The 27397-nt window shown below is 38.5% G+C and overlaps 1 protein-coding gene across 1 annotated transcript in view; it reads right to left on the bottom strand.

The window, feature by feature from the left end:
* Nucleotides 1–27397, bottom strand: part of LOC122794026 (ryanodine receptor 1-like) — a 2146276-nt gene that overhangs the window by 1932877 nt on the left and 186002 nt on the right. Inside the window, 3 exon segments of the mRNA XM_044062140.1 lie at nt 9163–9275; nt 14057–14135; nt 20502–20576. Coding sequence (XP_043918075.1) covers nt 9163–9275; nt 14057–14135; nt 20502–20576 — 267 coding nt within the window.

The following is a 27397-nucleotide window of genomic DNA, read 5'->3' as shown; positions in this document are numbered from 1 at the left end:
AGTTCTGTTAATGATGACCAGTTTAGCAGTCGATGTCTCATCCTATGCTGCCCTAATGTTCTAGAAGGATCTTTTCCCTCTATGACAATTTTAGGTTTTTGTTCTTTTAAACATGGTCTTAAGAAAGTGCTGCTGTCCAGAACTGAATGCACATGTTTTGCCTCACTAACATTTCATTATGTTTAACACCAATATGACTGTTTATGAGACACCAGTTCTTATATCAGACATATATTGACATATAACTTCACACAGTGCTTTTAGAATCTGTTTATCTCTGGCCTTCACCAGTGAGTTATCTATCATGGTGATATGATCATTAATTATACAGTCTTTTGGTACGTATTATTAACTATTGTAAGTGCCATATTCATAAACTAGATCATGGATCTCTCATAACCCTTTTTTGAGAAGAAAGTATTGCTCTGTGTTTCCAGTACAACTTACACGTACTGATTTAGCAGCTGGATTAACTGTCTTTCATCATTACCATGTATGTTCAGCAAACTCAAACTACATGTAAACATAGAAATGCAAGAATCACCTCAGACCATTATGTTATATTACATCTACTTAAAAGCAGAGGGACACAGCCTATCTAGTTTGTGCCTTTTAGAGCATTTAGCATTTACCCTCCCCTTTGTACCGCCTTTCCCTTCACCTTTTCTCTATCTGCACCATGCTGTCTTGAATGTCTTGTTTCTGCACCACCCATTCTGGCAGTGCACTCTGTGGCTCCATGACCAGCTCAGTGAAGAAGTAATTTAACAGATCCAGTGAATAACTGGTACATACAGTGTGCTGCCAGGGCCTGTCCTTCCTCTGTCCTTCTTCTTCAGAAATGACTTGACTTTACAGAAGAGTATTATCACATCTTCCTGTCTTATCTTGTCTCCAGTTCCTGTAGTCTTTGGCCAGATTCATTCAATTCCATGTCATACACCCTTCAGGTATGTTTGTCCTGCATTCCTTCTAGAAGCTGTTCTTTCCTTCTGTAGACATCATAATGCCACAAAGTAGTCAGTGTGTGGTCTGATCATGGTCTGGTAAAGGGGAAGATTTACCCCTTTTGTTTCTGGAGAGCATCAATCTAAGAACAAGCCTTTCCACTTAATGATGGTGTCTTAACTAATAACCTTCTGTTGTTATACCACTTTCTTCCTTGACTGACATGTTGAACTTGGTACTTCGTAATTTGTATTCATAAGGGTCTTTTGTGTTAGCCAGAATGTATAGAATATTCTGTGTCTTGTTTTTGCATTTTGTAGTAGAAAACGAGTTATGTACTAGTAATTTGTAACTTGTATTATATGGACCATCATGTATTAGTCAGTTTGTATACTTCATTCTGGGTTTTGAATTCGGTAGTAGTGTATCTGTCATGTATTTTGGCATATTGTGTGGAGTTTTCTCCCTGGGGGCTCTGCTGAAAACAGGTAAACCCTTGCCCAGTCAGACTTCCCTGGTAAACAAATGTAAAATAAAATAAAATAAATAAAAATAAATAAAAAGAACATAACCTAGTATCTGATCTGCTGTAATTGTGCTTGCTCCAACACCGTTTGCTTCTGTCAGCTGAGTCCAAGTGTGATCATCAACCCCCAAATCATTTTGCTGTTTTTTTCTATTATTTCTATTCTCCCCACCTGATAATTCACATGAGGTCATTTGGCTTAAGTTTATTACTTTACATTCATCACTGAAACTCATTTCCCATCCTTTGGGCTACTTAACCTGCCTGTCCAACTCATCCTTAGACTTTTACCCCATATCGTGCACTGTTGCACCTTTCTTTGTGTCATCAGCTAAAAGAATGACCTTGTTTCCTAGTCCTTCATAAATGTGTGAAATAGACAGACTATAAATTGCTAGACCAAGGGACAACTCCTGAAGCATTCCACTTCGTTCTTCTCTTATTCCTGAGAATGTCCTTCTCAGTACACCTGATGTATCCTACCTTTCAGTCATACAGCAGTTTGTCCCACAGTCTCAGTCCTAACCCCAACTGTTGCAGGCTCCCAAGCAGCCATCTGTGTGCTGCTGAGTCACAGACATTGGTGAAGAACAGCTGGACCATGCCTACCAGTAAACTCCTGTAATATTCTTCAGTAGGTCAGTCTTAAAACTGGATCAGGTTCATCTGGCAACACCCTCTGGCCATGGAAATGTGTTGTCCTAGAGATTGTTGTCCTCTGCTAAAGTAACCAGCATTCCCTGCAGGATTGTAACCACACCTTTCCTCTGCCACAACTATGCTAACGTGTCTGTAATTCTCCAGATTTTTCTTGTTTCCCTTTGTACAAACTTACTATGTTTGACATCTTCAAATCATCATGCATTTCCACACTGGACAGGGATCTGTTGAAATCTCTGTCAAGGGATTCACCAGCACACTGGCAGGATTTCCGGGGACCCTGAGAGGCAGCCTACGAGGTATAATTTCCTTATCCTCCCTCAGAGCTGGACATACCTTCTCTACATCCTTTCCCTCTGTCCTGTTGCCTGCACAGTACTCCATCTGCTGTCTTTTACACCCTGCCTGCCATGGTGCTATTCTCTGCTTTTACTTCATGAAGACTGAAGTGAAGTTTTCATTCATCAACATCATCAACCACATTGTTTCCATTTTTCATCATGTGGTCAGGGTGTCACATCAACTGTCACCATCTCTCTCAATTCAGTGCCACTCTCCTACCTTCTTTGATAGCCATGCCTGACTGCTGCAGGACTTCTTTCATATGTCCCATCCATCTCTTTGCTGGATGCCCTTGTTTTCCTCTTGCATTCTTCCTGTCTCTTCCAAACCTTCTTCCCCTAGATTGTCTTCCGGTGTTCTTCACTTTCCCAGAGCCAGTGTAATCTGTCTCTTTGACCTTCTCTGCAGTTGGAGCTATTCCAGCTTCTGTTCTGTTGTCATCATTTCTTAACCTATCCCACAGTATGCATGCTACCATCCATCTCAGGCACTTCATCTCCATCACCTCTAGCTTCTTCAACTGCTCTGCACTCACTGAGCAGGTTTCTGAACCATATAGTAGTACTGGTTACACTACGGTTTTGTACACCTTACTTTTCAGCTTCTTTGGCATTTGTCTGTTACACACTACCCCTAACAATCTGTACCAGTTGACTGTAGCCCCTCAGATTCTAGCTTTGATCTCCCCATTCAAACTTTTCTTCTCCTCAACCACCCTTCCCAGATACTTGAAACAGCTAACTTGTTCTAGTATTTCTCTTCTAGCTCAGTTTTCAGCCTCTTTTGATTTCCCACATTTGCAGCCATTATAACTTTATCTGTGCTCAGTTTCATCCCATGTGCCTTCTGTGTTGCATTCTATTCCCTTATCATTTGCTGAAGTTCTTATTCAGAGTGTGCTTATAATGCTACACCATCAGCTTTGTTGATCGGTCCCCTCTTACCTGTTTGCTAATGTAGTACATCACCAGTATGAACATCAGTGAGTTCAGAGCTGGACCCTGATGCATACCATCTTCCTATGGGAAGCCCTCTGTGAGCCCAAACACTCTGCACTTTTGCCATTGGGTTCTTGTACATGCCTTCACTAATTCTACCAATACGTCTGGGATCAGACCATCACAGTCAGAAGCAGAGCTGGGCAGGCTCGTACTGTGAGTCAATGCCCCCCCCCCCCCGCAAAAAAAAGAAATAAAGCATGAGCCAATCCATACATTATATGTGGTTGCCTTATTGCAGTTAGATCTCCACCCCCACCCCCCACCCCCCAATAACAGTCATTCCTTCTACTGGCACACCATCCAGGTGACCAGAGGCATGATACACACCCCTCCCTCCTGCCCCAGCCATTCAGGTTCCATTTCTGTGCCCTGCCTCAACTATATTTTTTTAAACTGTAGCAAATTGTTTGCTACAAATATAGCAAACAGTTACTACAGTTTATACCCTGCCTGCATGGAATGTTCAGGTTTTAATTAAAACAATTTTTTTTTTTAACTTTTAAACCATAGCAATCTGCATGCTACAATGTAGTAAGCAATTGCTACAGTTTAGACCGCACACAAAGTGCTATAGTGCTCAGTTTTGACCACAAATGCAATATCGCTTTTAAACCCGGTATTGCATTAATGAAAGATCGGGATCAGCTGGTCTAACTCCCTCCCAACATTTTGTGCCTAGGGTAGTTGCCCCTCTTCTCCCACCCTAGCTTTGCTACTGATCGTAGGGTTGCCCAAAACAGTTTTCTTAGGACCCTGAATATGCCTTCTACAACTCTAGGAATGCAAAGTTGGACTCTTTCTTATCTCCAGCTTCCTCTCAACTGTCTTACTAGAAATATTGGGTAATTTCTGCTGCATTCTGCTCTGAATCTGAATTGCTGCTCTCCAATCTAACTTTCTACTGCTATTATAAGTATTTGTTTATCAGTCACCCTCTCCATTACTTTCATGCAACGTGACAAGTTTGATACCTCTGTAATATCCTATTTGTTCTTGTACACTGGTAGTAAATTACTTTTTCTGCATTCATTTGGAATATGCCTTTCTCTACATACTGCTGAGTATCCCCTGGAGCCATTTCTCACCTAGCTCACCCAACATCGTGATCATATCGGCTGTAATGGGTTACCTTCATTCAGAAGCTGCTGGAATTAAACTTTCCATCTGCCTTTGATGTTTTGTGACTGGTGAACATGCTGTTGCTGGCATCCCTTATGAAGGGTGTCTGATGGCTATCATTTCATCTTGCAGCCTTTGCCTTGAAAACTGATACACTTTCTTTGTGCCATCTGCTGAGTCACTGTCCAGAAACAAGTAGAGTGTCTCTAAAATGCCTTGTTCGTTGCTACTGTGATTGCTCGGTTACTTTTTTGTTATCCAAACAGTATTCCTTTTTAGTCTAATCCATGTTTTCTATCTCTCACTTTTCCTACTCTTCTTTTTTGTTAACTTAATAGACTTCTACATTCCATTAGCAGCTATTTTTTATGTACCTTATTTCCATACCTGGCTTGGCCACATATCTGTTCTATATTCATCACACATGCTATTTTGAAATGTTGGCATTCTTCTTCACTTCCACCTACCTCGTCTTCATCCTGAGGTACTATAGCCCTAAGTATTTCACTGAACTCTTGTGATTTCACACCAGTCAACTTCCAGGTTTTCAGCCTAGTCTTTGTTGACTTAGTCCCTTCAAATTCAACTGCTTGCTCATTCATAGATGAATACTAAGCTGACTGGCCTGAAGGGCTATTTTGAGCCTAGCAAATATCCCAAGGTCAGACTCAAACCCCTGTACCTTATATCTATGAGGTGAAAACTTTAATAATTATCCCAAACCCACCCCATAGGTTCATAGGTGAATACTAGACTAATTGCCCTGAAAGGCCATTTTAAGTCTGGCAAATGACCTGGCATCAGGATCAAACCCTGTACCTTGTGTCTATGCAGTAAGGACCTTAACCATTATGCCAAACCCACCCCTTTAGGCAAGTACTAGGCTAGCTGCCCTCATGGGCCACTCCAAGCCTAATTTCCTCTTCCTTTTTCTGACACTCAAACCCTGTACTTTGTGACTGTGAGATAAATATTTTAACCATTATACCAACCCCAACCCAGCTGATTGTGGTCTCTAGTTGTTTATATTGCAGGCCAACTGTTTCATTGTGGATAACTTTGCAATCTCTGATTCTGTACAGTGCCTTTTTCTTGCTAGGATGAAGTCTTCCTGACTTGCAAGATGGCCACTTTTGTATGTGATCTTGCTACCGTCTCTCTTGCTGAACCATGTGCTAACCACCATCAAGCCATTTGGCACACACAAGTCTAGATTCTCCCTCTTCACCCTCTTAATGCATGTTTCCCCACCAATGTGGACTCAAGCAGTTCTTGTAACCAGATCTGACTGTACTGATAAGAGCAGTCAGGTCCCTGCATTATCAACACTAACTCATGTTGTCCTGCGTTATCCTGTAGGTTGTGCAACTGATGTACAAATGCACTGTTTTCTTCATTATCATATCCCTGCTGTGAAACATAAACTGAGATTATGAATACTGCTCTGTCTTTACATTGGAGTCTGATTGCCATGAGTCCTCTCACAAATTCTGATTACATCTCTCACTAACTTTTGAAGACTCTCCATCCACACAATTCGCATGCCATTTCCAGTATGTCCCCACCTGAGTAGTAGATTCTGGATCCCAAGCCAAATGACTTTGCTGCAGTGCCCTTCTGTTATGTCTACTGGATACACAGGATGTCCACCCTCCTCCGTACCATCATGTTATCCAATTCCAAGCTGCATCCTGTCAGTGAAGCTAGATTGAGTGTGGCAATTTTACTTCATATTTGGCAAATTGATTGGTTTTACTTCCATATTTCATTCAACAGACGTATTTCAGATGATCCAAGCAGGGCAAATGGATTCTGATCCAATAGTAGCTTTTTGTCCAGGGCTTTGTGGTAGGCAGACACTGGCCAACTGAGGCACATAGACAACTCCCACTGTTAGGATGGGTCCCTGGCATAGGAGTAAAGAAGAGAGAGTACAGAAGAATAAAGTAGTCATCTAGTACCTCTGTTCTGTCAATCTTTTGTGTGGTCTCCTTCCATACTTGCTTGGCCTGCTCAGATCTCTCCCTCCTTCACTTCATTCTCTCTACTACATTTCTAAAATTTCTTTGCCCTTATTTAGTGTCACCTTGCTATGTAACCACAATGACCTCTTATTTTACCTTCCTGTCTCCTCTTCAAACATTCTCCATTAAGTCTGAGTTTTCCAGATCAGTCCACCTGATGATTTAAGTAATTCTGAAGACAAAATTAGTTTTGTTTTAAACATAAAACAACCTTCTCACTTGTTCCAAAGGTTTTTGCCAAAACTGCTATGGTTTAATTAGGCAGTGTCATTGCAGAAAGGCATTAACATTCAAAAGATCCACTCTAGCTTAGGAAATTGTTCACTAAAACTTGATTTAATGAAAACCAAACAATTTTTACATTGAGTTTTGATGCACTTTTCATCCACACACCAGTTCTAATTAGTATTTAAAAACAGCAAAATGAACGACTAGATAAGACACTTATATGGCTCTTGATACACAGTGTTGTGCAGAACTGTCCCACTCCTTCAATTTCAGTAAAACTGACCTTAAAATTTGTGTCTCCATAAACCATACTGGTAGGATATAGAAAAGAAAAGGAAGAACATCCAAATATTTTAAGATTTTTAGAATCTATAAAATGTAGTACAGAATTACAAAAACTAAAAACTAATTGGGAATAAAAAGAGGTATACAGGGAAGAAACATACAACTGCAGGAATTAAATCATGTTATAGCCACCCAGCAGTATGAACCTTGGCCTTAGATGACTGTCATGGTTGAAGTGACACCCCAACCTCATGTGTAAAAATGGGAGAAGGGGTTGTGGGTGGATGGGTAGATGAATTTCTGCATTTTAGGAAAGCCATTGTAGATGAATTTAAAGCTACTGAAAATGCAGGTGGTAGCTTTACAAATAAAATTCAGATTAATTAATTTAAAATGCTTTATTCAGAACTAAGTAACTGAAAATTTCAGGCAACCAGCTTTATTGTCATTCTGAAAGGATTTCACAAGATGAATAAAGTGGTATCTGTTTTCAACAAAAAAAGTCCATTTGTGAGCCATGTTGATAATTTACTTTGATCCTGTTGTTTAGTTATTCTACTTAGATACATTGTTTTACTCTGACTGATAAATAAAGCTTCAAGCACAGGAGGTAATAGGATCTTTTAGAAATTCAAAGGTAGTTCCAATTTCGGACAGTGAAAAGATATTAAAATTAACTTACAGAAAGCGAATATCTTCCGTTAAGAACCCCAAAACTTTTTCATTTTAATGGCTGATGAAGTTAACATGTAAAGAAAAAAATAAATATTTTATTCAACTTCTCTCTCATTATAATAACTTTTATAACAATAACATTAAATGTTAAATGGGAACACATAATAGCTGATTTAGCTGATTGTGAAGAATGGAAGAATTTAAACTACCAAAATTATCAAAGTAGAAAATGAATAAATGACCACGAATGTTATACATACATATTTAGGTTAGGTCTGCCCAATTATCAATTTCAAAACAAACAAATGCATAAATAAGATCTAGCTGAATCTCTGGAACCCAAAAGAAAAAGAAACTAGAATATCTTATGAGAAACTAAAACTGAAGGGGACTTGACTTTGCAAACTTTGACTTTGATTTGATTGATAATATTTTAAAAAAAAATTAAATTTTAAGAATTAATGTTATAATGATATACAAAATACCAACTTGGGGATGTGAAGATGAGTTGTCTTGATAAATAAAATCCTAAAGCATTAAAAAAATAAAAAAAATTAAAATTATAAAATAAAAATATGGGGTAATGGACCACATAATAACCTGTGTCTCAAACTTTTCATGTTTCTTTATCTTTTATATTTTATTGTCTCATATGATGGTATTATGATTTTCCACAGGAATCCTAATTTTTCCATAAATAATCAGCTGATCGATCTCAGCAAATCTCCATTAATTTTTCTTAATTTCCATACTTGACTAATAAAAACTTGATTTATTTAATTGAAACATCTTATAGAATGAATATCTATAGAATGAAAATTGTTAATTAAGACAGTTAAAGAATCTACTTGCCTTGAGCTACTTTAACTTTAAACTTGCAGCGGTTGTGGATAAGTGCTCTGAATTGTGGCAAGCTATCAAAAAGACACTAAATTTATAGCAATTGCATATAAAATATTAAGTCAGTTTCTTTTCAAAAACTGATGTACATAAATTGATGATTTGGATGCAATGCACATTACACACATCTTAGATTACATAAATTTAACCCTATCTCCAATTTGTCCATTGTCATACTGTGCAGATCAAACATCTTCTTCTTCTTTTCTGTTCTGGAGTTGTAATAAACTTTATAAACTTTGGAAACTCTCTAGAAAAAGGGTTATCAAAGCAAAGTTCAATTGTCATGGGTCTATTCATGATTCTTCCATTCTCCACATTCCCATTCCAAGAACTTTCCTTTGGATTGTAATTTTATTATTTGTATGAATATTTTTTGCTGATGAAACTCTATATAGCCACAAATTGGCTAGAATAAAGAAATTCAAAGGTAGTTAAAATGCATTACACTCACCAGGTATCTCTCAGAGGAAACACTGACCAGAATGAGGTCATCTCCAACGCGTACCTTTTCACCTTCTGATCTCTGTTTTGAAGCAGGATGTATGGTCCACCAGCAAGCTTCACCTATAAAGTTAAATTAATAAGTACTACTGTAAATATGATACATCCAATATATATTCTTTTTGAGACTTTAAGCTGCGCCTGATTCTGATGGCTAATCACTTGTTACCATTTGCTCAAAAAGCATCTCATCCCAAATGGTCATAGCTAAATTTCATTGTTACTTCAGCTTCTGCAGTTTATAGTGTATTGCATAAAGTAGTAACACGTTACATTTTTCAGAGACATTCTTGAATAGTTCTGTTTTTGGATGTCTCACAATTATATTAGAGTCTCCAGATATTAAGACAATAATTAAGACTAGTAGAGTTAGTAGTTCACTGATTTACTGGATACTGGTGTGAACTTGTTCTCAGAAGTTTATTCCATCATGCTTATTTCTAAATATTCCTGTTATTCTCACAGCTCTGAGTGAGGTTATCTCACAAACAACACAAAATAATGAAATTGCTATCCTTTCTGTTATTGCCAACACCAAGGAGTATCTTTATGCTTGTGCAGTAAAGACTTTATACCAGGTGTACAAAATATTTGTGTACAGTGTTTGCATTCATGGCATTATAATAATTTTATAGTGGCAGTGACGTAGGACAGGTCCCCAATCCTCCATGTCAGAGCAGTATTTGTCTGAACATGGTAAGCATAGAGAAGAGTATCTTGCTGGAATTACCATTCTTTGAAATGCAATTCCTCTACTTTACAGGATAGGTTATTCCACTAATGGGAGATCAGAATAGGTCTTTCTGTCTGAGATGATGGGCACGAGGTAGAAGTGAAGGGAAGTATTGAAGGAAAAGAACTCACACACTGACAGGACAGAGAAACAACCCTTCCTGTCTCACACTGTTGCATCAGAGAATTATGTATGTTCTCTAAGCTGCACTGATGTTACAATTATATCAAGTTGTGAATGGGGAGAGGGGTACTCACACTTCCTCGTGTGGAGAAATGGCTAACAAACCACCAACTCATACTCAAGCCAAAAAGACTAAGCTCTTACTATTCTTCCCCAAAACTCTCTCCCACCATAAATCCACCTTTGTCATCTCCTCTCTTAATAACACCCTCAACAAAGCAGAATCTCACACCAAATTACTTGGCACTATAATCGACAGTCAGCTAAAATTTGATATCCATATACAACACTGTATTAAGAAAACCAATCAGAAACTAGGTCTTCTATAGAGAAACAAATAATTCCTAGCTCCCGACTCCAAACCCACTCTTGCCCAAGCCTTCCTCCTTCCTTGCCTTCTCTATGCCTCCCCTATTCTTACCCATCTCCAGTCATCCCTACTGACCAAACTTGGGCAAACCTATAACAATATAGCCAGATTTGCCTCTGAACAACCATATAAATCACATCATTGCCTTGCCCTAAAAAAACTCCAGTGCCTTGAATTCCCCCAGCTCCTGCTCCTCTCCCATCTTCAGCTCACACACTCTGTACTAAATAATCCCCAAGCCTGCCCCTCTATCTCATCACTAGTATCCCCTTATACCTCGGCTCGTTTTCTTCATAGCTCTGGCCAGAACCTCCTTGCTATCTATAAACCAAATAAAAACATTGGCAAACTTCTCTACAAAAATTCAGTCTCCCAGGCCTGGAATAGGCTTCCTCCCGACATCCGCAACATTAATAGAACCAGTCTCTTCAAAACCAAACTCAAGAACTACCTCCTTAACTCCAGAACCTGTTGTTGTCATAATCCCTCTTAGCCATCCATTTCCTCTCCATCTCTGTCCTACTTCTCTCCACTCTGTCTACATTATCTCCTTTCTTACATTAACAAAGTTATCTGTCTCATTCAAGCTGCTGAAAATGTCTTTACTGTTACAATACTACCTGATAAAGGACATGCTTGTACTATGTTAAGATTTTTCTACATATTGTATAAAATTTTTCTTACTGTAAAGTCAATGTGAATTAAGTTTCATTACTGCATACCAACAACTGTATTCTCTTCACATACATTATTGTATATATAGTCTTTGTACTCTATGTTTCAATGCTGCATGTAAAAATTTGTATTCTCTATTCTACACTTTCTTGTAAATATTTGTAAACTGGAGCTTTTCTCCCTGGTCTCCACTGAAAGTGGGTCGCTTGGTTCAGCTGGACAAACCCTGTTAACAAATGTCAAATAAATAAATAAATACTTTTCCCATGTTGAATATGTGGGGTACTTAACCTTTCCATAAAGGACTTTCTACATTGTCAATGATGTATGGTATATAGTATAATCATAAATGCGTAGGTTTGTTAGTAGACGCTCTCATAAAGCTGTGCTTTGCTATCATGTAATTGGCTATCTTGTCATTTCATTAACTGTTTTGTCATCTGTGTTGGTTTCACTCAAGTTCTACATGCCAAAGCTGCTCATCATCTGGTCTGCTTAATCCTAGGTAAGAAAGACTAAGTAAAACAGCCTGACACTATGCATATGCCATTACAGAACTATGTGGCAATTTCAGTCCTTTAAAATGAGGGGGAAATATGAACAGTATCACCAGTGAGAAGGCAGTGAGCACAAAGAACAGGAAGGGAGATGAGAGTAACTCAAGAAACAGAGGAGGAAGTAGTGAGTGAAGTGTGATGCTTTGCCTTACCGGAAGCCAAGATAAAATAACTCATTTCTTTGTATTGCCAAATGCTTAGGTAAAATAAAGGGTCGCTTATAAGCACCTGAATCCCAGGTTCTCAAAGAGCACTGTCTGGCAGCCAGGGCTTCTCATGTCTTTTAGTTCACAGGAGCTGAACCTCATGCTTAAACTCACTTACATGTTTGGATGCAGTGTGGCAAATATGTGGAGAGAATGGACGTGCTGCATCTCATCCAAACACAGTAGCCACATTCAAACAAGGTTATTGCTGCAGTCACTATAAGGGATTTGGAGGGGTGAGAGTATAATTTAGGGCTTCTGGCAGTGATTGGGCGTGGATTTAGGTTTGGGGAAGTGTTAGGGTTAGGAGTAGGAGAGGAGTTTAGGGTTACAGAACAATTAGGGATTTTAGGTTTAGTGAGCTGCAGGGGAGTTTGAGATTAGGGAGCAGAAGTGTAGTTTAGGGTTAGGGAGTAGAAGTGGAGTTTCAAGTTTACAGAGTGATCTGGGACTTTAGGTTTAGGGTGGGTAGTGGAGTTTTCAGCTTAGGAAATGAATGGGGACTGCGGGAGTGGAGTGTTACACTTAGGGTTAGAGACTGGGTGGGAGGTTTAGGGCTAAAGCTAGGGCTCTTTTAGAGTTACACCATTCTTTGCAGTCAGGTAGTGGAAGAGCTAGGTAAATACCAACTGATTTATTCTAAGATCTACTGGTAGGATCTAGCTAGTAAGAATTAGGACACTAACCATTTAGAGAAAGTGTATTATAAACTACTAAAATGTGAGCAGTAAAAGTAGAGCCTAACATAAATCATTTGTTGCTGTACCAGTACAAGGGACTGTAGCTATACAAGCTATACCCAGAAACATGTCCAGCAGTGGATAGGAGCTGGGATTATGGTATATCTGTATTCACAATGTATAGAAGGGACAGAAAATGTGCCTGTAGGCTGGCAATATATAATCATGACAGAATAAAAGGCTCTGAAGAAGAGGCTGATGTTGATGAAGAGGAATGGAAAAATAGCATGTTGACCTTGAGTCTGAAGGCTGACTTCTTAAAGAACATGCAGATTCTGCACAGAGGATACCCCTTCCTTAAGATCTACCTTTAACATATAATAGTTCTGCCTTGTATACAACTGTAGATATGATTCTACATTATACTTATTTTCTGTTTAAGGTGAGATTAAGCTGATCCTGTAAAGGTAATGCTGATAATGAAAAATATATGCAAAGTGTTTGACAACAGCTTTTAGTGCACTCATATTTAAGATGGTTTCTTTTCATTTTGAGAAGTGGTTGACATTTGTATCCCCATGACACTCAAAAGGGTAATATAACTGCTGGCCAAGGGCAGGCATTATAGAGGCAGATGCAAATGGCCACTCAAAATGCTTGTGTACTGGGCTGGCTGCTCCTGAAAGACAGATGTTTACCAACAAGACTGTCACAATAACAATCGGGGTCATAATGTACTACTCTGTCATTTGTATCGTACTACAGTGGCAGCATGCTCAGGATTGTCGACTTGTATACCATCCACACGTAAAAGGTATTCTAAACTATTGTGCTTTGGGATTGTCTGGTTACTACAGACTCTCACCTTGTGACAGATGGTCACTCTCAAATATTGTTGAGATTCTGAAATCTCCTAATTGACGTTCCTCAGTTTGTCATTAACATACACAGCATGATGACATTTCTGGAAGAGTTTTCATTGAATTGACTAAAGCCCTTAATTTTGCCAAAGGGATTTTAGTAATCAGATTCTACTCTGGCTTGTGCTACTTTTTTTTTTTTTTTTGGGGGGGGGGGACCATATGATTGTCATTGACAACACTAGGTGTTGGTGTAACCTCTTCTCCCTTAATGCTAGTATGCACTTTTTCTCCATTACCATTTCCTGCTACTGTTCTTTTTTAATGACTTCCTGTTACAAATTAAATTACCACAAGAAGATATTTTACAGATTCACGATGTGATACTCATTTAAAAGACAGATTGCCCAGTGAAAATATAAACCCCAAGTATACACCAACACTTCAGAACAGGATTGGAATAATACCAAAAACAAGGCCACAGACAGAAAATAACCTTTAAAATCTAATAACATGTATATATAAGTACACATATTTTACCAGTATTTTATAGAATGGACTAGAAAGAATACTGACGCACCTGTTGCATCCTCCTGGAGTCCAACATCAAATGCTAGTTTGTCTGTCAGGGATCTCGATGTGGTCAAACAGCTTAAGTACTGAAAGAAAGAAAGAAAGAACAGGTCAGTGCTTTAATAAGAATGTTCAGTCAAAAGCCTACCAGTCCGCTAATTGTTCCAGAAGGGATTTTAGTCCCTGGAAGAACCTGAGGGACAGTGGTTAAAGGATACTGGAACTAGAACAATGACCAAGGACTTCTAATACTGTATAAAGGCAGAATGAGTCCTCTAGGGATCAATGTCTTACCATTTCAGAAATAGAAGGCAGTTGTATATGTTCATCCATTAATTTGTTCACTTTCCAATAGCCTGCTTATTCCCAATGGGGGTCACAGGGGGAACCTATAATGATACTCACTGGGTGTAGGTTTGTGAATCTAATCCTAAACTACCATCCCACAGAAAAGCATGTGCACGCACACACACACACACACACACACACACACACACACACACACACACATCTCTATCTCTCTCTGTCTCTTTCTCTTTCTCTGTCTCTCTCTCTCACTCACATGGCACCTACAGGCAGTTTGGAGGATTGACATTTCACCTAAAAGTATGTTTTGTGATGTGAGAGGCAACTGGAATATCTGACAAAAACCCACATAGACGCAGAGATAAGTATAGATTCTGCACAAAAGGTGCTTCATCTGAAACCTGATCTGAAGAACCAAGCCCTGTGAAGCAACACGTTGCTGTACTTTTATGCCTGTCGTCTTTCTGTTTCTATATCAGTCAGTCAAGGTGCTTTTTCATGCGCTGGATTATTAATGACTACTGCTACAATGTTCACCATTATCAAGCCTTAAAACTGTATGACCAACATGAGCTGAACCGATGTTTGGTGTTATACTGGCTGACACCATCCTAACTTGACTAGCCATATTCTTCACCAAAATAATGTTTACCTCCCTCCATTTGGTGCTGAACTGAATAAATGTGTATTCCTTTTAAACTGTTTAAAACTAACCATACCTACAACTGCCACAGTAACTGGAAGCAAACTGATGTTTGGTGTTATACTGGCTGCCACCTTACTTGACTAGCCATATTCTTCACCAAAATAGTGTTTACCTCCCTCCATTTGATGCTGAACTGAACAAATGTGTATTCCTTTTAAACTGTTTAAAACTAACCATACCTACAACTGCCACAGTAACTGGAAGCATGTTTTAATATTTGAAAAAAAAACAGGCCACTTCAAACGTTAAACTGCAAATAATAGTTATTAGAGGAAGAGAAGACATAACAGAATGACCTCTAAGTGAGCGAATACTAGCGTTTCCTGTGAATTACGGACTTAGAGAATAGCCGAATTAGAAAATGTTGTTTCAGATTGTATGTGAACATCTTGCTCATTCAAGCTAGCAATTTACTATTACAGGGTGCCATGACTTAGTCTCACAATACAAGAGTCCAAAGCATTGAATATAGGCTTTTCTGTATCTAAAATCATTTGGGTGCTGATAAGCCATAAAGAAATCCTGCGTAAGGTAAAGGGAAACATCTCTGCATCCTGTGAACATGGACAGAGGTTGCAATGCTATAGCAGGAAAATCCAGTTTGGGGAAAAGAAGCTGTATGCACTGCTATTCCCTTATGTGCTTTTAGATACTAAAACTGAATACGTAATTCCAAAGATCCTTGAAACAAAGTTAAAACTTGCAGTGAAACAAACAAAAAATGTTCAGAATTCAGATCCTTCCTAGCACGAGTTGGTAACAAGGATAAAAACACTGTTGCTTATGTACCTTCAGCTCTTTTCATATGGGGTGATGATTGGAATCATGGCTCCTTTTCAACTAATACTTTTTTTATACAATTATTCAGCATCAGTCAAGATGATGCCTTCAGAAAATGTTATATGTAGCAGCACTTCTATGACTTGTGAAAAGGGTTCGGCAAATGTAGGTAACTTTCAGCAGTCTCAAATAAGTCAGAAATATTAAGTAAAACTTGGTAGATGCATCAACAGTTCTAATAGTGGAACTACATATCTGCATTGCTGTCTCATTAGAAACGAGCAACTGTGAAAGAAGGGTCTTTTTCAAGTGGGTTTATATCTGACAAAATCAACACTGACTTTGGAAACTTAGCATATCTAAGACTTCAAATCTCTGTAGTTATATGGTCCAGTCTGTCCACTTCCATTGCAGGACTGGATGCTGTCAGACAATACTCACTCAGCATCTGTAACACTTTCCAAGGTTTAAACTCCTTTACGGCTTCCATAATGTACCACACCTCCTTCTTTGTCAGGAATTCTTTGGCTGCATCTACATCTACCTCAAACATTGAGACATGATCTTAAACTGTTTCGAGTTTAATTCTAGAAAGTTACGGCAAATAATTTTTGCGTTACTACATTTAGGATTGATTTCCAAGTCAGAGTTTTCCGTTTGTTGGAGTTACTCCAGTGTTGTTCCAGTCAGTTGAGTTATTTTTTGTTTTCTCTCCTTTTCTTCCTGTCATGTTGCTGTTTCAAATTTGTTTGTGTGTATGTGTGTGTGTGTGTGTGTGTGTGTTTATTTTTTCTGCAGTTGTTAGTTAATAGTTTGTTTTTTTGCAGCCGTGTGCATCCCATTGTTTTGACTTTTGCCACTGTACTTCCCGCTGACTTCCTTTGATGTTAGCATTCCTTGTGATGTACTTTCTATTGGTTTTCCCCAAGGAGAAGGATGAGGCCTCTAGGTTCGGGAAATGACTGAAGTATTGTTTGCATAGAGGAACATTTAAATGGCCAGTGGAACATTTGTAAGGAGTTTAAGTCTAGACTATTCAAGACAGGGTTCAAAAGACAGGAATTTAAAGGGGCATGGGACAGCTGGGGACACAGCCTGATTTCCTTTTCCATTTCACTTTCAATAGTGTCCTCCTGTATTGAGGTTCTCCTCCTGAAACCAGACCAGTGCCAAGAATGGATTCTGAACAAACTTCGTCCTTCAGTGTTTGCATTTGGAGGTTTCTGTTCTGTAGAACACCTTCCCCAAGGAAAGCACTTAGGAGTTTGTTTTTTTTTTTCTTCATAAAAGCAGCTATCCAGAAACTTAGGGTCCAGACTCTATTCTTCTCTTTCTGTTTGCTCCTCCAGATCTCCTCATAGCTGGCCTGTAGCTGTCAATTTAGAGTCAAAGAACATGGTGAGGGCTCCTGTCAATTCTCAGACTGATATGGGCTTATTTTGTTCACCATCAGTTTCCAGGGAGGTAAGAGAAGGTCCCAGTCACACCATAATTCCTATTACTCCCTCACTGGCACCCATCTCACTGCAGGTTACTTCAGAGCTGACACCTCATCTGCAGCTGCTTACATTGATGTAAGTAGTGATTACTTCATTGGTGCTGCCATCTTCTTCCCTGTTGACAGCCTCAGTACCAACCTCTTGGTACTAAAGATTACTTGGTCTCAGGTCCTCATCATCCTGGGGTGCCTATCTCAGCAATGATGTCCTCTCAGCCATTCTTGACATTAACAGTGTTAACACTGGAGTCCTTGGGCCATTCCTGGTGCTGAAGTCCTTCTCAGCTGACAGACTCCATGACGAATTTGACAGTGATAACCCTTTTCATGTTATTGGTTGTTCTGGTATCATGACCTTCAATGTCAGTCTTCGGGTGATCAGAGATGGCAAGAAGAGGCTTCAGTGCTGGCTGCACCTAAGATGTCCATGTATTTGACATATTTGCTTTCACATTTACTGTCCAAAGGATAGAGGAGTAGAAAGCCATTACAGGGAGAGACAGGCAGCATTTGGTTTAGATTCCTCTCCTGCCCATTCGACTAAGTCCCCTCTGAATGTCCCAAGGAAGAGGTGATAGAAGAGGAAGCATCTGGACTCTAAGACTCCTCATCCAAATATGGACTAAGAAGAAGGAGAGAGTTACCCAGTATCCCCACCTGAAGATCCCAAGCTCATGCAGCTTCTCAAATTGATGTGCTAGCGAGGGTCTTAGCTAGCTGACACTATCTCCCTGAAAGAACAGATCTTGCAGGAGGTTGCACTCTGCCCTGCCTATCTCTTGGGTGATCCCTTCAGCCAATGAGATGATTCCTTTCCTGCAGGAGAGGCTTGGCAGGAGCCCAACATGGTAGAGCCTGTGCTAAGGGGACCAGACAAAATCCCAGCCTTTCAAAGGCCATCCTGTTGGTAGCAGACATGCTAAGGATGTAATGATGGCGTTTGACTTTCCCTGTGTGACAAATAGTGTGAGGGAGTCTGAATCACTGGTTATGACCTATAGCAGAGAGGTTGTTGCAGTCTAGGAGCCCCTTGCCCCAATTCATGTCTTCATAAGCGCTAGGTGACCATGGTTTTGAACCTTTCTGAGGAAGATGAAGAGAGAAAATATGAACTTAAGAAATGATGAAGGAAATTCTGCCTAGCTAAGGGGATGGCTCTGGAAAGGAATCGTTCAATTGTTTAATTTAGCAGATGGGCTGTGTATCTCAGCCTATTTCCAACAAATATACAACTATGTGATATTATTATGCTACCTGCTTGTTCACCTTCTGAATCCTGTAATCTGGCTTTCCTTGCACATGTAACTCAGTTTTTTCCCATATTCTGCATTATATCTCGGCAGTACTTTTGAAATGTATACATTTTATGATGCACTCAGTGCTATAATGTTAACATTGTGGTGGGCATTAGTTGAGGAACTTTGCCATTTGTCTCTGCAAAGCAAGTTATCAGCTCAGTATTCCTTGCTTGCAGCGAGACATCACTCCTGTGAATCCATGTCATGGAGATGTCAGTCTCCTCTTGGTTAAATTTTTGACTGATTCCTCCCTTTGTTTTTTAGGAGTTGGCTGTTATTACTATTTCCAGAATGTTTCTACATCTGTCAGCCATCCCTTGCACTTTGTTTGTTTGTTTGATTGATTGTTTAAGGTAGGTTAATTGGTCACAAGGGCCTCTTTTCAGCTATGACCATGTTACTACAAATAATAGTAACTTATGTATAAATTATACTGCAAACTTAGTTTAGTGTAATGAAACATTCACAATAGAATGATAGTTCAAAACAAAATAGTGCATACAGCTGCAGTTCATAAACAACAAGCTTCTTTTAGTGAGAAAGCTGGACTTCATGCCTGAATCCTAGAAAATTAGTAATTTGTTCTGATACCTACATATAAATGGGTCATGAAGGTGCTTTTTAAGATGACACTTGAATTGATGAAGAGTGGACATAGACCTTAACTTCATTGGGTTACATTCCACAGTTTAAGACCTCAGCAGACTGGTTAAATGAAGCATTTTAATGAACACTTTGGAGCAGGAAGAGTGAAAGGGCTGGCATCTGCTGAACAAAGGTATGGGATAAAAGCTTTACTACCTGGAGGTACAGGAAAGGAGACAGCATTATGGTAACGGATTTTGTACATCACTTAGTTGTTTGTCTTTTTGGCTTTTCCCGGTTAGGGGTCGCCACAGCAGAACTCCGGTCCGCTAATGATTGGCAGCCGATTTTTTATGGTGCCGAGTTGCCAGCCCGACGCCCAACCTTCAGCGAAGGCACGCCCATTCACACATGACTTTTGGAGGCCACTCGACTGCAGGGAGGACATGCAGACTCTTAGTAAGAAGATGAAATTACTGTTAGTGTGACTGATGAACCTCTTGCTTTAGTTAGGGAGGTACTGTTGTATTCAAATTGGAGACAGTTATTCATATATCTACAGACCAAGCATTCCTCCATTCTCTACAGCCAGACTAACTATAAGCATCTCACAAATCCCTGCAACCTGACTCATTAGAAGCATTCAGCCTGTTCTTGCAACCTGACTGTCTGGACCTTGTCCTGCAGACAGTCACATGCACTGTACATATTAGTGAAGATTGAGCAGAGGCACACAGAGTTCACATGAATCAGCAGACACACACACACACACACACACACACACACACACACACACACACACACACACACACACACTCATACTTTATTTGATTTAGGACTACGCACACACACACTCATACTTTATTTGATTTAGGACTACGCATCAATGCCACAAATTTCTGACATGCAACAGACAGAACAAGCAGCACACAGTGATGATAATCTTTTTCTTTGTGTCTGCTGTCTGGACGAAACTTCACAGTTTAGAAATGAGATCTCAGCTGCTTGTTCAGATTGTTAAAATAATGCAAAGTATAAATCACTGAAGAGTTTGCACCTTTTCTGAGTGGCACTGAAGACTGCATCACCTCTTAAGTAAGCTATTAAAAAAACATTTCACATGGTAATGCTGCTACTCCCCTGTCCTTTGCTCATTTCTATAACAGTACAGAGAGTATTTGTTGCAGCTAGATCTCTGATAACACTTTTTTTTACAGTATATTAAGAACAGTTCTCTCAGATGTTTACCACAAATTTAGGTGAAGGAGTGATGACTTACCATACCACTATGGGAGTGGCAGAGAAGAATAGCGTGACCGTAAAGCAGTGTTCTGTGTCCTCCACCCTGAGATGACTGGAAAACAGTTGAAAATAGAACATTAACAACATACATATCTTAGAAAGTTATGTCTTCAATCAGTGTGCATGCAATGACATTTTGGAATTATCATAACCAATGCTCTTGTCCGAGTATGTTTAAAAAGTTGCTAAAAAGTAATCTGTCCCCAAGAATTCATGCCTAATGTTACTCATGCTGGCTGGAGGTTCGATCACTCTATAACTGTTGCATGAACTTTACAGGTCTTATAAGCTTTAAGTAAAGGGTGGTGTCTAGCCTTTGATGTTTGTTTCAAAGTTATCCCCAAATTAATTAGAGTATGTACATCTATGCTTAAAAACAGGATATGCTATGTTCTGTTTGTAAATGAAGTAAATGGCGTTAAATGGAAATCGTTGAGGAATGGTATTTTTTCTTTTTTTTACACAGACTAAAAGTTGACAATTTTGTGGAAAGTAATATCAAACACTAAAAATTGTGAAAGTCATCAAAAACGGAAAAGGGAGATTTATTTCAGGTGTTAGTGCTGTTGTGCTGCAGTGAGAAAGAGTCTTTATAAATCACAAGTCATCCTGAGAAGAAATGTTTTGCTAATCTTAACATCTGCAGCCTGATAGTGAGTAAATATGCAGAAGTAATCAGTACAGGTTAAGGTTAAACAGTTTCACTCTATGGGTTTAGGATAGTAGAACATTTTAAAATGCAAAAATTATATCCATATTTGTTGGCATTTGTGATATGGTATGATTGGTACTTCCCTGGGCAACAAAGATAAATAGTAACTGCTCTTTCATTAAATGAAGTATACTTATTGTACCTTCATTAAATTTAACAAAATAATTGCTTAAACAATGAAAAACAATATAAGTCAGTGGAATCAAGAAGAGATTAGCAAAGTATGAAATTGTGCTGCCATTCACTTTATCGGTGAAGTACCGACCAGAAGAGAATCCATTTGAAGGAATACCATTGTCTTTTGCTGTTGGTAGAGGAATTAAAAGAGGTGATGGACAATTTGGAGTATTTGTCTTAAATGATACACAGATGGCAACACCAACAAATTTTGATCCATTAAGTTTTTCTTGAAGTCAGCAGGTGATTATAATTAACAAAAAGGGGCAGAGCAATAATAGCATAAACAGTTTTAGGATGTTTCAGCTAAAAATATTTGTTTTGGTGAAACATGCGTTAGTATATAAAAATCCTTTTTTTGCAATAACTTATGTTTTTTTTTTTTCAGTTAAATTGATATCCACCTCATTTCATCATCTGGTAGATATATTTTATTTGATCAGACAGGAAAAGGAGGACTCAGAGGACAAGTGTAAAATTATCCAGGGAACCAGGGCTGTGCTGAGAAAATATGCCAGATGAAAAAAACATTTCTCTTGACAGCTAATATGCTATCACTTTTTAGACCTCTAAGAGCTACTGAACACCCAGCCTAAAGTGTAAAAGCGATGACATATAAGTAATAAATAGCAGACTGCCTATTTTATAACAAAGCATTCAAAACTAATGAATGTTAGCATTTAAAAGTATTATGAGTTAGTCATCCTAATAATACAGTTTGAGTATTCAAAAATCTGAAATATTAATGACCTTATGAATGTCCAAACTTTCAACCAGGAAGAGTCAAACACTTTACTAGAATGAAACCTTGAGTTCCTAGGAAACAGTATTCAAATTACCTGGCCCTTAGGCACCTTATACCTAACTGTATTGCTCTATTTATTTACTTTTGGTACATTTACAGACTTGCTGAGACCAGCGACAATGTGTGATCCCAAAGAAGTGTGATGATTTATATGGCATCTCAAATCTCATAATATATAAGTGAATCTGCTTGGAATCAAACCCATATAAAGCACAGGGCCTTATTCAGTGTAAAAGTGAGCAGTTATCAATTACATGCATTCATTTCACATACCTCATGACATTAAAATACTCTCAAGCTACAAAGTTATCTATAGAAATGGTTAATCAACAACATTATAAGTTAGCACATTATAGGAATTTATTGTTCATTCTAAATTAACTGCCTCAGATACATTCCACTGTGTTCACACACAGAACATGCACTACACTTTCTCATTTGTTAGTACAAGGCAGCAAGTTTTGACATATTAGTCTGCAGTATATTAATCCTTTTTATTTCAATAGAATTTCACTTTGGCAGATCTAAATGCAGATTTATTATGGCACATTAATTTATTGCCCATTCCCAGGACTGCAGTAAAATGATTTATTACATCTAGCGTAACAACATAATAACAGGTAATGCAAACATCAGATCATGAGGATTTGATCTTTATCAGTTACATTATTTATTTTACTCATTTTGAAAGTTGTATTTTTGCAATACTCTTTCCTAAGTAAAGTCTGTTAGCTGAACAATTAAAATAAGAATTATGGTCCTTTGTTAAATATTAAGTGCATCACTAAAACCATACAATGTTGGGAAAGGGATTGGGAAACTGAAATACGTGTTATTTGTTAAGAAATCAGCTGTGTTTTTCATCTTTCAAGACACCATAAAGATGTTAAAAAGGTCTGTTCCCTAAATCAGCAAACTTACTTTCCCTTGGAAACCAGCACATACATTAGTTTCCAACTTTGAAAAAAATGCTTCTGTGTTTTAACACATATGGACTGGAAATGTACACTGATGCAAACAAAATCTTATAATGTTCTTACAGAATTAAACCACAAATTAACTTTAATCTGTTTAAGTGTGCTGCAAAGTACTTCAATTGCATATTGTAAATACACATCCTTATTTTTTAAACCTGCATGCAAGGAAGAATGCGGCCATATTTTATGTTGTTCTTATATCCTTAAATAACTAATGGTTAATTACCAAAATACAGAATAGGCTATCCATTATCATGCTGTGTCCTTATTTTACAATTAGTTTCTATGGAAACATTGGTTTAGCCACGTATCATCACCACTGATTTATAGACTGGCAATAACCACACTGTTGTGCCCTGCCCATAGCTGTCAGAGACTGCATGTAAGTTAGTTTATTGTTTGTTTCTTGGTTGTCTGTGTGCCATTTGGTGGTAGTCTATCTGACTTAACACCTCAAACACTGTTTCCAGAATAAGTTGAAAATTATAGGGCATTGAAATACTAGTACTCATATTCAACAGTATATGAATAGGCTTATACCTATTGGGAACAGATTTCTGTGCAGCTCCAGTGTTGGTAAACAGCATGAAAGTTCTCGCTATTTAAGGTTAAGGTAAGCAGACTTAGTCTATCCAACAGACTGCTGTAAACAGTCCATACATTTAGGCAAAAGAAGGTCCAGAACAAAAAAAGGGAATCACACATTAAGGAGCTAATCAAGAATGAGAAAATCTTCTGCTTGTGAACCTGAAAGCTGGTATCAGGAATGCCATTTAAAGACAATGTTTAAATGATACGAGTGCAATCTTATAACTCTATTTAGGGAAGCGGATTGCACAAACAGAACTGAATGCACAGGTATTTTTTTTTCACTACCACCAACTGCTCTCTTTATTCATTATGTCTACTGGAACCACCTTAACCTTCCCCTAGGGTCAACCACCATGGGGAGGGGACCCTTCATACCCAACAGAAGCCTTGTGAGCTCCACAGTTGCTGCCTATGGAAGATGTATACTGACTTTCAAGGGTGTAGCCAGGCATACACTTTGTACTCTACAAAGTACATTTTTTTTTCTGAGCACCAGTAGAAACAGTGAGGCCTTATCAAGCCATATTATGCCTATTACAGTCTAAATTAATGTTTCTAACAACATCCATCTATCTTGCCTACAGAAGGGACTGGAAATCTAAAAACAATATTTAGAATAAAAAGAGGCAAATCCCCCACCAAGAATGAATGTTTTTTTATAAAGCAAGCCTAGCTGAACCCAAAGATAAAAGAACCACCAAAACACGGCTGAAATAAGTCCACAATCCAAAGTACAAAATCAAGCTTTAATATGCCAAATAATTCCACAGGTAAGCACTTTTGTGAATTAACCTCATTTCATCAGACCATTCAAATAATGAACAACATATCGTATTTTAAACACAATACCTAAAACAATTAATCAATCAATAACTTAGGTGAATGGCCAATAGAACAATCACCAAAAAATATAGCAACATGACATCTTAATAGGCCAACGGCAAAATCAGCCCTTACCTTTGGAATTATTTGTTATATTAAAGCTCAATTTTTTACTTTGGGTTGCAGACTTATTTCAGCAGTGTTTTGGTAGTTCCAATATTTAAAATAGTTTCTGACTGAGCATCTGAAAATCTTACACACATTAAGTGCTGGGAGAGGGGGAAACAACTTGAGTGATGTGCCCATTTTTAAATGGCATGTGTGTTAGGGGACCGCAATAAGACTTGTGAGTGCAAAATGGAATTAATTGACTATAACCCTGCTCACTTCCATGCATGAGCAAACTCCCAAACAAGTAACATATGGCTTGCAGAGTGGAACTGTCCTGGCTCATAAAGCTGCTCTTGCAGTAAGCCTTGACAGACTATCACCCCTCCCCCCCAAGGAGTGAAGCAGCATCAGCTGCTCATTCCCACCCTCCCCATCATGTACATGCAGTACCAGTGCCAGTAGTCCAACACTGGTCATCTAGGGTGAAGTAAGGGCTTTAACACTGTGTCATGGGGCCACACTGCAAGTTAATTATTTGTGAAAGTTATTACAAGATCAGGAACCCAAGAAGAAAAGTATTCTGGAATCACTGTGTTTGATGTAAAGATGCATAGAACTATATAACTGGAGAAGCAGCTTTCTGATAAGAGAATGTGCTTTGAAAACTAGGCTATATTGTGTGAGCTGTGCAGACAAATGTGTTGTGCAGAAGATGCAGATTTACTTTCTGTAACATGAGTATTTGCCAAATATAGCCACATGAAATGCAAATTTTCCTTTTCTATAACAAGAGAGGTTGCATGAGTGTGAGTGTGAGTGTGAGTGTGAGTGTGTGTGTGTGTGTGTGTGTGTGTGTGTGTGTGTGTGTGTGTGTGTGTGTGTGTGTGTGTGTGTGTGAGAGCACTGCATTTTGTGGCTCTGAGTGAGCATGTGTGCACATGTCCTGAAAGAGATGAGCATCCAGTCCAAGATTAATTTTCTACACTATGTCCATCAGGATGTGCTCCAGCTCCCCTATAACTCTAAAAAGGAAAAGGCAGAGACTGGAAAAAGACTAAAAACATACATCTCTACCTCTCGCTCTCTCTGTATATATGTTTATATTTATAAAATGCTCACACACTTTTATATACACACACACGCCTATCTATACATATATATATATATATATATATATATATATATACATTTTTATCAACCAAGCATTTGTATGATAAAGTGAACTGCAAGTTAATTTGTGTGAACCTTTCTTTTAGTGAACATCAGTTTTGCCAAATATCTCTTTTCCCAAAAGATGTGAGATTGTATTAGGGGTGGGAATGTGTGTCTGAGAGTGTTTGCAAGTTAGGATTTCAGTATGAGTTAGGTAAGAGGATAGAATTAGTGTCTGTCTGAATGTTTGCAGGTTTACATAAGGGGATATATCCAGTGTTGTGTTTGTATGCATCATAGGGTTTTCTATGGTAAGTTATAGGCTTAGGGGCACTGGCAGCAGTTGAGTTACGGTTATGGTTAGCATGCATTACTAAGGTGATACCAGGGCATGTCCACTGGACCACTTTAGTAATGCTTGCTAACCCCAGCCTTACCCCTAACCCTACATCTTAACTTAGAAAAAAAAAACATTACATAACACTAGTACTATTCAGGCAAATTAGAGCTGAATGTTATGGTAAAGTTATAGTTTAAAGATTGCAAAAAGAAATTTTCATTTTATGATCTTATGAATGTTTGTTGTTTTGGATCTTTGGTTCAGTCCCCCACCAAAAGGTCTTGAACACATTTGTTCTTGATATTGGGACCCTAGATGTGGTAAGCAAAAGCCAACCAATGGGGTCATTATCTTGGCAACCATGCAGGAGTTTGTTCTCCTCTCTGTGTTCATGTCTGCCTGTCTGTCTGTCTGGCTGGCTGGCTGGCTGGCTGGCTGTCAAGAGATGTCAAGGGATGATGTCATTGTCCCAATGCCTAAGACTCTGCCTTCAGTCCCTCTCATACTGAAGGGACTTTAATATGTTATTTTTTTCTGCTGGAGGATTCTAAAACTAGAAGCTCTTACTGTAGTTGTTGTATTTACTGAAAACAGCTCATTGTTTAATACAGAATACAAGATTCTAGTGAGAGTGGTAGCTGTGTGTTTTGAAACCTTTTCACTTTTGAATTTAATTAGGTAACACATCACATACTATTTGTTGCCAATAAAGGATACTTACAAATGTGCCCCAAATAGTTTCAAGATACACTGAGCAATATTTCTGTTATAGGTTTTCAAATAGCCATTTGAAATCATTAGCAGGACCTAACAGATTATTTCTTGTCCAGTAAATGAAAGTACCGCATTCATTTTAGTTGGTCTAAACAAATGTCAGTAAATTATTGTATTATACCTTTGCATCGTTCTAATGACTCCTCACAGTACCACACTGTCTTGTCGTTGTCAGCTCTGTGCTGCTCCATTGCACAAATGTTAAAACAATTAAAGACTAGCCATATTATCCATGTAGAACTAAACATTGGTGCCATTATGGTACACCGAAGCTCTGAGATCGTTTCTTAAATACTGTACCTGTGAAGCAGAGATTTACAAGAAAAGTAAAATAAAATATTTCCCTTTTTATCAGCTGTCTTAAAAATCAGTTTAGTCTGACTCAGAGAACAAGGCCTGTCAAAGTTATGTT

Source organism: Protopterus annectens, chromosome 1.part0 (genome assembly GCF_019279795.1).
Source record: "Protopterus annectens isolate FY-2018-M chromosome 1.part0, PAN1.0, whole genome shotgun sequence".
In the NCBI taxonomy this organism is placed as follows: Eukaryota; Metazoa; Chordata; order Ceratodontiformes; family Protopteridae; genus Protopterus; species Protopterus annectens.
This window is presented reverse-complemented; position numbering and strand designations above follow the sequence as displayed.